The 13,062-nt window shown below is 28.0% G+C and overlaps 1 protein-coding gene across 1 annotated transcript; it reads left to right on the top strand.

Moving 5' to 3' along the window:
* Positions 1-10,249: 10,249 nt before the first annotated feature.
* On the top strand, positions 10,250-12,668 carry LOC110603988. Its single transcript, XM_021742001.2, has 7 exons — positions 10,250-11,033; positions 11,107-11,241; positions 11,300-11,378; positions 11,599-11,687; positions 11,783-11,958; positions 12,040-12,202; positions 12,288-12,668. Exons 1-7 carry the CDS (start codon positions 10,431-10,433, stop codon positions 12,462-12,464), a joined length of 1,422 nt encoding a protein of 473 aa, XP_021597693.1. The 5' UTR covers positions 10,250-10,430; the 3' UTR covers positions 12,465-12,668.
* Positions 12,669-13,062: the final 394 nt, after the last annotated feature.

Raw genomic sequence — 13,062 nt, 5'->3', positions numbered from 1 at the left:
GTTACGGCATTGCCAAACTACACATGTTTCACATAGAGAGTAAATTGAATTATTGATATGTGCTCCGATTGAACTTCACTTGCCCAATATGTCGCACCGTGGAGCGAATAATAATTTAAAATTTTAATTTGATTTTATATTTTTTGATTTAGTTTAATTTTAATTTTAAAAAATATAATAATTTTGATTTGATTTAATTTTAATAAAAAATAATAAAATTGAAACGAATCGATTAATTAATAATATTGAAATTAAACAATTAAAATATTTTAATTGAATTTTAAAATAGTAAAACTAAAATGTAAAAAATAAAAACATCAGTAAAAAATTTAACTCACCAAATCAAATAAAATTGAATTAAATTGATTTCTCTTTTAATTTAATTTAATTTTTATTAGTAATTAAATTTTAACTTTTATTTAATTTAATTTTAAATCCAACTAACTAAATAGTCTAACGCTTATCTAAGGTACACCCTCAGCTAAGGTCCACCCACCGCTGCATCATTGGCTAGCCCATCAAGTTCACTTTTAGACTCTTTCCCATTAATGGTTACTAAGCAAAGGTTGTCAAATGGCTCGACTTGTGAAGACGAAGTTGGTGTGGATGATAAGAAAAGAAAATGAATATTTATTGGTAAATAAACATTAGTTGAATTTGATTTAAAATCAAATAAAATTGAATAAATAAAAAATTAAAAATTAAAATTTTAATATTTATAAAAATTAAATCAAATTGATTTTGATTAGAAATTGATTTGAATCAAATCGATTTGATTCATTTTGATTTTATTTGATTTGATTGGTTGAATTTTTTAATAAATTATTTATTTTTTTATCTTATTTTTAATATTTTAAAATTTAATTAAAATATTTTAATTTTAAAATTTAATTAAAATATTTTAATTTTAATTATGTTTAATCTCTATATTATTAATACTATTATTGCTGATCTTGAATTTTACGGATTTTATTTTTATTAAAATCAAATTGAAACGAAATAATTAAAATTTTTGTTTTTATTAAAATCAAATTAAAATAAAATAATTGAAATTTTTAAAAATAAAAAGTGAATAGAACTGAAAACAATAAAAAATAAAATTAAAATTTTAAATTAATTTGATTCGATTGATTTTTTCCATTTAAACCAAATACTGTTAACTCTTAAACCGTAATATTAATTTTTTTTTTTACAATTTTAAATTTATCATGAATGAAAATATAAAAAAAATATCAAACTTAATCCTCAATTTAAATTTACCCTCAAATTATCATAAAATATTAAATAAGCTATCAGGATTTTAGAGTGTAAATTAAACTCTTCATAATATTTGAATATATTTCGATGTTTAATATTAATTTAGGGACAAATTTAGGTAAAAATATGAAATTTTATATTTTTAATCCTATTGTATCTTTTAAAGACAAATTTAATTTTTTTATTTTCTTTTGTTATATATTAAAAGATATAATTTTGTTTTATGAACAATTTCCTATGAATTATATCTAATTGTTACAATCTATAATTGGCCTTAATGAGGTTGGCATGAGGAATCAACCACAAAAATTTGTCACCATTCTAGTGTTGTTTGTGATATTGGATTGCCTTAGACATTTTGAGTCATTTCCTACACTATAAAATTTAAAATTTAAAATTTAATTAGGATTGATTGTTTTTTTTCTTAAATTATATTATATATTAAAAATATTATAATGTAATGACCTATTGAACGTAAATTTCAATCCTTATTTATTTATATCTACAATGACAAAATATATAATCATTTTATGTGATGACCGCTGGGCTTCTCCATCCCACCATGAGGCCGGACCGATAGTAGCAGCCCACAACCAGGAGGCTCCTAAGCCCTCGAATAAGTCAGGCCCAACTCGTTCATCCTCCAAACTAGACTTCTATTTAAGTCACTTGATCAAGTCGTCCCAGCTCAGTTCAGCCTTGAAGCCAGACCTTCCTGGGTTCCGGTCCTTTTTTCTCAAACCCGGGCACGGGAAGAAATGATTGCGGGTCCAGTCATTTCGCAGTCCTGTCCACTCACGCGCCGAAGGGAATTAAATGCTTGCTTGACACAGGGATGGTCCTGAGGTCACCTATACGTACGAACCTGCAACAAGGGGTAGGGGGTCCTGTAGCGGAATGGCCATCTCGCGTGAGGAAAGAAAAGAGTATAAAAGGGAGGAGATACCCTCCTCTAGGGCTAAATTTTTTCTAAGTTCACAAACTCATTGTAAAACTCTATTTTCTGAATTTCAGATTATCATTATGTATAACTGTTCTATTATGATTTTGAAAATATATGTAACAATTTTATTATAATCATTTATATACTATGATTTGGTATAACGATCATAGTATATATATTATATAAAAACAAATGTGACTATCGTCCATACGAAAGAAAATAGGCTCCAATGAGAAAGAATAATTATTCAAAACAATAAAAATAAGGTTTTTTTTTAAAAAAAAATATTACAAATTAATTTGGTAATTAAATTTTTTTAATCAAACCAAATTAAAATTTTTCAAAAAAAAAAATTCAACCTAAAATTATTATATTTACTATGATTATTAATTTTGACGGATTACATATGTAACATATTATAATCAATAATGAGAGTAAATACTAATGCATACTATTATTGCAATTTGTAAAAATATAATTTATGCTCTAAATTACAAATAACTTGTAAAATATCCGTTTTTTGTGTCTAGAAAGATTATTATGATAGAGAGTAAATTCTACCTATTTAACACACATTTTTATTTATACAATTCGATTGATTCCGCTAAATTGTAGATATTTCTGTTTTTTGTGATTTTGATAGATTTTACAATCATTAAAAAAAAAATTTATTTTAAAAGTTTTAAATAAAGAATTAAAAGAGTCGTAGAACTAGCCTTGGGCACACCTCATGCTATAAACACAACTTACATTAAATAATTTTTCACTTGGGCAAGACTTATGGATCTTGGACACAACTTACATAAAGTCGAGATATTTTAAGCCTTGATTTTCAAATCTCTGCAGATAATAGTTTAGAAATCTCACTGTGATACAAAGCTAAAAGTCTCTAAACCTAACTAACTACCCTAAACCTAACTAAAGAACGTAACTATTGATAATCCCTAATTTAAAAAGCTAAAATTCCTAATCTATCAAGAATCCCTAGATACATTGAGAATTCCTAATCTTCTAATCAAGTGACGAAGGATCACCCATTATTATCTGCTGCTCTGGACTCGTTATTGTCAAAAGGAGTTCGACATTTGAAGGCAACTAAGCAGGTGGACCCATCGTTTTGTAGACAACTCCATTGTTTTTTAATCTAAGTTCATGTTCAGTGTTCCACGCGACAAAGGAAATATATTTAAGTGTTTGTTGACACATTTAGAGGCAAAATGCAGACCAAAGGTGGTAGATCAAAGCAATCTCGACAGAAAAAGAAAAAGAGGTAATTTTTTAGTACATGTGTTTGTAAAATTTATAAACTTGAAAATATAAATGTTTATTTGTTTGCTATTTGTCATTTAATATATAATGTAATAAATATACAATGCATGGGGTTTATTTTTATGCAATATTTAGGGTTCATATTAGTATTTAGGTTGTTATTTATACTGAAATATCAATGTGACAGTTTACACAGTTGTCCTATTCAGGTGCATATACATGGAAAATTCATTGAGGGTCCACTTTTTGAATACTTGGGAGGGACTAATATTGAGGGTGTATTTTCCTCAATTGATCCTCCACATGCTGCATCAATGAGTCTCCTTTTTAAGGATAAAAGACCTTCATAGAAGTACTGAATTAGGGATTGATTGGAGATGTCATGTTGGGGGCGCACAATCGTTTGAATCTCTCCCAATATTCATACAATTCTTTGGTGTCTTTCTATTTGATACCACTGATCTCTCTTCTAATACCAATAGCCTTTGAGGTTGGAAAGTATTTGCTCAAAAAAGCCCTCACTATTCCAGCCCATGTAATGATGGATCCAGGAGGTAAGTAAAATAACCAGTCTTTTGTAGATTCATCAAGAGAAAAGGGAAAGACTCTCAGTTTAATATGTTCTCCGGTTATCCCTTGATACCTCATGGTTGAGCACACAATATGAAATTCTTTAAGGTGTTTGTGTGGGTCTTTGTTTTCCAATCCCCTGAACTTGGAAAGCAAGTGGATTAACCCAGTTTTTAGTTTAAAATAGATTGCTATATGTAGGAATGTAATACACAATGGTGCTTAATCACTTACAGGGGCTGCTAATTCACACAGGGTTCTTTCTAATGCCATTGGAGCCCTTCTTTCAATACCTACAGCTTCTAATTCAATAACTACAGTTTCAGGTCTAATAGCTACAACTATTCTATCTGAAATTTCCGGTGTAGTAGCTGGTGTGTCAGTTACAGTAGAAGCTGTATTTTCTATAGCTTGTTGTGTAGCAGAATCCAGTTCTGTGGTTGTTTTCTTACTGATTGCAGATGAAGATGTCTTTAAGGCTTGTTTCCTCAAATTTGCTTGTTTTTGTAAGTTCTTAGCAATTCTTTCGATTTTTGAGTCGTAAAGCAAATATTTTTCACATTCCAGCCTAGTCAGAAAAGGAAATAAGTTAGTTTAAATCAATTCCTCGGCAATAGCGCCATTTTTTATGAGTGTCAAAGCCACAAAAAATAACATATTCAAATCTAACAAATATAAATTGCGTATAGGGTGAATATGATCGAATCCACAAGAAATTGACACTAAGTATCTTTAATCAATAACTAGAAAAATAAACAACAAAAATAAAAAGGGAGATTTTGATGAAGAGTGAAATCAAAATAAAAATCAAGACAATTAAAGAAAGCAATAATCAAGAGAAAATCAAATCAATATAAATAAATTTTAGTTGAAGATTAGGATCCATTATAGTTGTGAGAATTGATCATAAAAATAAAAATATCTTTATTCATTTTAATAAATTATTTCTAGTTATGAAAAATGCTCCATATAATCAATCATCCCTTATATATAAATTAATTAGAAAACGTTCGCTAATTAACTGTAATAAATAAACAATCCAAAGAACATCTATTGGATTTAATTTATCAACCGCATTAAGAATTAAAGAGAATCAATTCTAACCAAGAAACCAAATTGTGTGGTGAATTCAAGCTAAATTATACAATTCCTTAATTGTTACTTGTTGTTGAATACCTCAAGTAATTACAGATTTCAGGCATTTAAACTAACAATATATCGTTTTGAAAATTTGAACAATGGATCCTATTAATCAATCAATAGAGTAATAATGATGATAATAATTAAAATTGTATAAATGTTAGAAGTATAAAATATGAACAATAATGTTTAGGTCTCACGATTCATGAAGAAACTTCAACTTCAACTTTAATCTATCTTCAACTAGATCTAAAGAGTTTAGCTACACGTGACTTTGAGAGAAAACACAAAAGAAAAGGAAAGAAACCAGCTGAAGAAGAAGAGATGTCGCGACTGTTCACTCAAGGAGGATTATAGAGGCCGAATCCTAGCAGAATTCTCACCAAACCTTTCTAAAAATATGATTTTTGAAATTGCTTTGATTAGGGATCATCTTTCTAATTTGTTTCCTTTGAGAAGAGATTCATTAATTCATAGAAGGTATAATGCCGCAGTTAAAGAGAAAATATTCCGTGAGATACAACAATTTTAAATGAGAAAATCTTATTTTTATTTCAAATCTTGAGTCAATCTTCTACTCTCTGTCCAGACATATTATTGATTTGTCTAAAGATTTAGACAATTCTCTGCTCTAATTTTTAATTGAAAATTATCAAGTCAACTAGAGAATCTTAGCAAATTATTGATTTGTCTAAAGATTTAGACAATTCTCTGCTCTAATTTTTAATTGAAAATTATCAAGTCAACTAGAGAATCTGAGCAAATTCTGATCCCGCAAAGTATGATCAGCTGATAAGTTTGTCCAAATCATTGATCATATTATGTTCAACAATTTACCATCATTTTTATCAAATCTGCCATTTCAATACTTTTCTGTGAAAAAACACTAGAAAAATAATTAAATCTACCATTCCAATATTTTTCTGTGAAAAAAACACTAGAAAAATATAAAAATGATCAAAAAATACTCAAATTAATAATGAGAATAAAGGTACTAAAATTGTGTCCAATCAATAGCCCATCTTCATATTCATCTTTAATCTCGCCATTGACGTTAACAGTTTGAAAGTTCTCTCACGTGAATAGTAATAATGAGAGGATCCAATTAGGAGTGCATTCGATTCAAATCGAAAAATTAATCAAATCGAATTAATTTAAAAATTCAGTTTGATTTTTTATTCAATTCGATTTGGTTTGATTTTTAATTTTGAAAATTTTAATTTTTTTTTCGGTTTAATTTTGATAAGAAAAAATTAAAAAAATCGAATCGAACCGATTAGCGATAATAATATGTTATTTTCAATAATATTAAGAAATTAATCATATTAATATTAAAATATTTTAATTAAATTTTAAAATATTAAAAATAAAATGTTAAAATAAAAAATTTATTAAAAATCAAAACTGATCAAATCAAATTGAATCGAATCGAATCGATCTGATCAAAATTAATTCAATTTAATTTTTATAAATACTAAAATTTTTATTTTTAATTTATTTAATTCGATTTAATTTAAAATCGAACCGACCGAAATGCGGAGATTAAATCTGGGCTAACTGTGAATATGTTGTAACAAATTTGTAACGTTTTCTAGAGAATTTCTTCCAGCTGTATTGCTATCCAGAAGATTCATCAGAAATTCTCTCTTTTGTCTAACCTATCTTATCTTCTGTCCAAGACAATAATTTAAGTATATAACATAATATTATTCATAACTGCCATAAATCTATTTTTTTAATAAAAAAATCAGAAAAAAACATTATCGCATATGAATTTAGCATTAAATTAAACGTGTTACCATCCATACTTTGGAAACAAATTGCTTATCATTATAACCAAATGTCAAAATCCGCTTATCTTTAAATTATCAAATCTCAAATTACAAATGATACCAAAAAAGATTGTTTGAATTTATCTTTTTTTTTTTTAATAGAAACGATTGACTAATCAGTTTATTCTCTTTATCTATCAAGGATGAATTTGAAGATTTAGTACAGCATTAATCAATTTGAGTTGGCAGAAATTAAAATCTGAATTTTTCTAGAACTAATCAGTATTTATAATAACTTCTGATTGGAACTCGAACCCTAATATCAATTCACGTTAAATGAATTCTCATATTTTGAAGAGATACCTATCCCACTAGGCAATGCACACATTTAATTTCCAATAAAAGGGTTAGGTTTAAATCTTTTAGGAAATTATTTTCGGATATCAGAAGCCTTAACTGGTAATTGGGTCTGTCTGCAGCTAAGATCAATTATAGAACATGCTACACGTGTGATTTTAACCTACCAACTTACCCTAATTTACCTTATTATTACCAAAAATAAAAAATATATATTAATATGTATAAATGAAAATTTATTTGGGAAATCTTTTAGCTCATCTACCTGTCAGCTAATTAATTAGTTTGTAATTTATATGTGGGTGTAAATCAAGCTTATCCTGTGTTATTTGAGATTTAGAACGATAAAAATTCGATTGAATTAGTTTTTTTATTCAATTTCTAAACGAATTAATTTCGACCTTAATTTTTAGACTTGTTTAGTAAATGAGTCAAACTTGAGTTTTATAATATTCGACTCGTTAAAACTTGTAAGTTTAGCTTATTTTTGAGTTCACGAGTAATCTCAAGAATAGACTCAGTAAGCAGGCTAAGATTAATATTGTAAGAGAACTAAGTTTAAATCCAGCATATATTTTTATGAGACAAAATCTATATTTTTAAAGTTCAACTCTATATATTTTAATTAATTCTTAAAACTTGCAGATATTTAAATTATTAAGATTTAAAAATTCATTTTTTTTAAATTTGTGAGTTAATTTATATATATACTTATTTAATTAAAATTATTTAATTTTAAATTTATTAATTTTAAATTAAAACTCATTACACAAATAAATAAATTGAATTATTCGTGAACTATTCAAAATTAAACTCGATAAAAATTTAACTCGTCTAAACTCGTTTGCTAAATGAGTTAAATTTAAACTTATTAATACTTGCTCGATTTCAAAAATTAAACTAAAAAAAGAATTAATGCATTAAATTTAAAATTTTCAAAATTCGGATACGTACTAATTGGGTATTTGCATATATCATGGTGACTTGAGCATGATGATTGAAGCATTAATTTGAGAAGATGAGGTTTATTCTTCAGTGCATGTGCATATATGAATTCATGCGTTGTGTGGTAGGGTATATTCTCTATGTACTGTGTGGTAGGTATATTCTCTGATCAGTTTCATAATTTTATTAAAAATTAATAAATATTTTGATAAATTTCTTAAAATAGGACGGAAGATGTTGTTTATCAAATTTCAGACATCTTTATATCTAACGTTAGAATTCAATTAATGGGCAAAACTTATCTAGACAGATTTATATAGATTTATAATATTTATATATAGTATTTTACATAAAATTTTATTTTACAAATTTATATAGATCATATTATTATTCATATATATATATATATATATATATATATTAGGTAAATATTCACTTTTTAATTCACTACCTTTTAATATTTTTTTAGAAAATATGGATTTAAAATTTCATTCAATTAAAGAAATATATTTATTTTGTCTTACGTATATATGTATTTATATATGAATATAATAGGAATGGAAGGAAAAAGGAAGTAAAATAACAAAGAAAATTATTATTATTTAATTTTTATGATATAAAAAAAATTTTTAATTAAATTTTTAATTTTTAAAATTATATTGAAATGTCCTTAAAATTTTAAATATTTTATTTATTAGTTTCACCATGAATTTTAATCTTTAAATATTATAAAAAAAATTAAAATACTCATAATAAGCATTTTTATAAATTGAGAGATAAATTTTTTTATATTATAAAAATTAAATAATATAATATTTAACGATTAAAATTAATAGATATTTTAATAGATATTTTAAAATTTATAGATCAACTAATAATTTTTCATATCACATAATAAAAGGTAAATTTTCTGAATAATAAAGATAGAAGTTATTTCTACTGTGGCGACTTTAATTTTCCGAATAATAAACCGATTAAATTATTTTATAATTTTTAAAAATAAATTGACATATTTATAATATTTTATGAATTTATAATTTAGCTTATAAACTAAAAAAATAAGGAAGAGATGACTAAATTTTCATTTTAATTCTTATAAATACTAAATTTATAAGTTGGTTTGATCAAATAAATTACTATATTATATTTATTTAATTTAAAACTTTACTATACATTTAATTTAATATCTTTTTTAGTAATTTTACTAATAAATATGCTTATAAGCTACCACATATATCAACAGTTGATCAGTCACTTATAAACATTTAAACTTTAAATAGTTAGTCCTTTTGAAAAATTTTAAATTTGTAGAAAGTGTTAAAATTATATTTATCAAGTTGGGCCATTTTTCAAAATTTTTTTTTAGAAGTTAAAGCTCTTCTTTTTATCGCAGGGTAGCAATTTAAAATTATTGCAAAAAAATTAATTTTTTATTATATATAATAATATAGGTTAATAAATGATTTATTTTATATTTATTAAATTATAATATTAAACTGTATTTTTTATTTTATTATAAAAAAAATAAATTATTATTTTATATTATAATTGTAGAGGTAAATATGATGAACTTCCAACCATTATTGTTGATTTATTATTATAATTTAAGTATTAAAAGGCAACAATTTATCATCGATATTTTAAACTTATTTTTGTAGTACTGTAAATCCAGTTAAGTTCTTGAAAAATAAAGAGTTTGAACAAAATATGACTAAATATTGAGGGAAGATTCTGATGAATGCTTGGATTTCAGAGCTTTGAAAACATAATCTGTGATGTGATTTTTCTTCTCGGACAAGAAAATCTCTCTCTCTCATAAAGATTTCTTTTCTTTTTTTAGGAGCTGAAAACATGGGCGGATTTTTCCTTGGCTCACCTTGATGATTAACGCATAGGTAGCCGATTTCAACTCCACATCCTTTGAGATTTCCTTTCCTTATATCTCGGGTTTTTGAATTGATTTTTGTTACTTGTTTTAGATTTGTGGATCTTAAAGTATGCGGATTTTTTGTTAGTATTTTCTCTCTGTTGGGCTTGCTTCATTTTGCTATTTAAATTTACAGCATTTGTAGGCTTTTAATGGTTGACACAGCATTAGTCACACAAGACAAAAAGAAAGAAAGAAAGAAGAAAGAAAGGAAGGAAAAATACCAAAATCTCTTCTAGCTTTTACAGAAATGTGCAGCAACACCAGCCTTAGTCTCAGTGGTGGTGGCTTTTTTGATAAGAGTGGTGGCAGTTGTGGTGGCTGTAATGGTGGTTATGGCGTCGAGAGTATATTTTCAAAGAAACCCAAGAGACAACGAGTTCCAAAGAGAGGACCAGGAGTTGCAGAACTGGAGAAGATCTTGAGAGAACAAGAAAAGAGACCTGATTTTGACGAAGCCAAAAATAAAGGGTTCTCTTTAGTTTCATCACTTGCATGTTCTTATCAACCAAAATCTCCAGTTCTTCCTCCACCAAATTCTCTACCTAAATCTGTCTCATTTTCTCCAAATCCTAACCATTTTGCTCTACCAACGACAATGTTTTACAGTAACAATTCTAACAGTAACCCGTCACCCCTAGGAGTTGGATCTGGATCAGGCGTTGCTTTGCCTGCGCATGCATTATTACCCACAACGTGGAATTCTTGTGAGCGGCCTACTGTTGAGGTTTGGGATCCTAGATCAGCTTCTGCGGTTCAATCTTCTACTCATTTGTCAAATGGATCTAAGAATCAATTGTTTCCTTCTCCTAGTTTGATGCAAAGAAGCCAGCAGTCGTCACCATCTTCAATTGTAAGTAAGAATCAGAATTCATTTATCCGTAGCTAGTATTGCATGTTGGTCTGAATTTGTGTGTAATTTGCAGACAAATCTTTTTCCACATCCTATTGTGTCATCTTCGACAACCTCGTCTTCTACTGCACCTTCTCTTGGTAGAGAGCCCCCTTCAAACCAAACATCACATCATCAATGGACTGCTTTATGGCCAGAGGAAGACAAGGCAAGTTGAATTAATTCACTTTTTTATTTATATAATTTTTTACCTTTTCTTGTGGCAGGGTCCATTGTGCATTTGTTTTTTGTTGGAGAAAAAGAACTCAAAATTTTCACCTGGGATTTTTCTTTTTGGGCATTTGGGTGTCTGAAAAAATTAATAATAAAATATTTCACTAAGTTAATTAAGCCTTTTGCAGTCCGAAACAGGATTGAGTTAGTCTGGCAAAGTTATAGAAATTAAAGGACTGGAAAATCTCATTAATTCTTCATTTATTACTATTAATTAATAAAATCTCGTTGGTAACCCTTTTTCGTTTCTTGCACAATGTTTGTTTTGTAATAATTTCTTGTTATTTCTTAGAAAATATAATGAGGATTATTACCAAATTAGAGGAAGAAAGAAATGTTTTTTCTTTAATGACAATGATTAAGCTATATGTGCAAGTAATGGTTAGCTCTCCTTATTTGGAAATTGAGTTTGTTACTATTAAAAAAAATGGGTGACAAATTCAACTTCTAATCTTGAAAATGGTTACTGTACACAGATAGTCGGTGCAAAGAGATCACGGCCATTCTCCATAGAGATGATCCCTCCGGTGCCGACTTTCCGTTATCAGGTTCCTACGTTTTCACCTCAGGTGAACAGACCAGAGCCTTCACTTGCGTGTGGTAGTCGCAGCATAAACAATCTTGAACCGTGTGAGAGAACATCAACATCTAGGTAGGCCTATAGTTTCATTTTCTGCATTAAACTCTATCCATTTTACTTATTACGCTTACTTTATGAAATCTAATTTCTCAGAGAGATGAAGCCAAGAAGTTCTTTAGAGCCCAACACCAAAAGAAGCAGTAGAACAGATAATGAAGCAGAAGTTGGAAGTTTCCTCTTACTTGGCTCACCAGCAACTCCATCATCAATTCAGACTCAAAGAGAATCACCCACATTTAGTTCTTTCCCTTTTCAGGTAATAACCTTCTAAAGCATGATGCGCATTGTACTATTTTGTTTCCCTTCTATTTTCTTACTTGGGTGCCAATTACTATTTGAAGGAAAGCAATGTGGATTCACAGCTTAGACCAGCACAAGGTGGATGCTTTAAGAAGAAACCTCTCTATAGCTTTTTACTTCCCAGAAAGCAAATGAGTATGGTGGAAACAAGCTCTGCTTCAAACAATGAGAGATTAGAAACAAGAGGAGATGAACTTGATCTCAGCCTCAGACTCTGAGTACCTGTGATGAGAAGCTTATAACAAAAGTTGGCATCTGGGTTACTACTTCTTGATGGTTGAGATGTTGGTTCTTGTGTACAAATGTGTGCCTTTGGATGTAAAGGATACATATACTAGAGAGTTACTTCCTTGTTGGTTGTGGCTCAAGTAAATTCTGTGATTTACTATGAAATATGCATATAGAATCAGTTTCCCTTTGTTAAATAACCATGCTTATTTTCTTTATTAGCTATATGATTTTGCGTAATCTATTATATGGATGTAAATATTTCATCAAAGTTGATGGATATCTCATTCATAAAACCGAGGGATCATAGTCCAATGTAAACATATATAGGCCCAAGGCATGAAGAACACATATGAGACTAAAAAGTCTAAGACCAATAAGGAAAAGTAAAACCAATGGAAGAGCAGAACCCTAGCAACTCGGATTTGGCTTGAATCATTTGTTGACTCAGTTGAAAGAATCAGCTAGTGCCGCTCCCTGTCACTGGAAAAGCTTACCACTGATGGCGATAAGAAGAAAAACTCCTGCTACAACAGCCTAAAGAGACCATGCAAGCCAATTTAGGGATAGAGGAGTAAGGGAACACAT

This window comes from Manihot esculenta, chromosome 16 (genome assembly GCF_001659605.2).
Source record: "Manihot esculenta cultivar AM560-2 chromosome 16, M.esculenta_v8, whole genome shotgun sequence".
NCBI classification, from domain to species: Eukaryota; Viridiplantae; Streptophyta; class Magnoliopsida; order Malpighiales; family Euphorbiaceae; genus Manihot; species Manihot esculenta.
This window is presented reverse-complemented; position numbering and strand designations above follow the sequence as displayed.

What these genes read in the sequence shown, in the direction of transcription:
- LOC110603988 (XM_021742001.2), top strand. Translation starts at nt 10,431, where the DNA reads ATGTGCAGCAACACCAGCCTTAGTCTCAGTGGTGGTGGCTTTTTTGAT. An exon ending in AGTCGTCACCATCTTCAATT is followed by an intron (nt 11,034 to 11,106) that starts GTAAGTAAGAAT and finishes TGTAATTTGCAG; the next exon opens with ACAAATCTTTTTCCACATCC. An exon ending in AGCTATATGTGCAAGTAATG is followed by an intron (nt 11,688 to 11,782) that starts GTTAGCTCTCCT and finishes TACTGTACACAG; the next exon opens with ATAGTCGGTGCAAAGAGATC.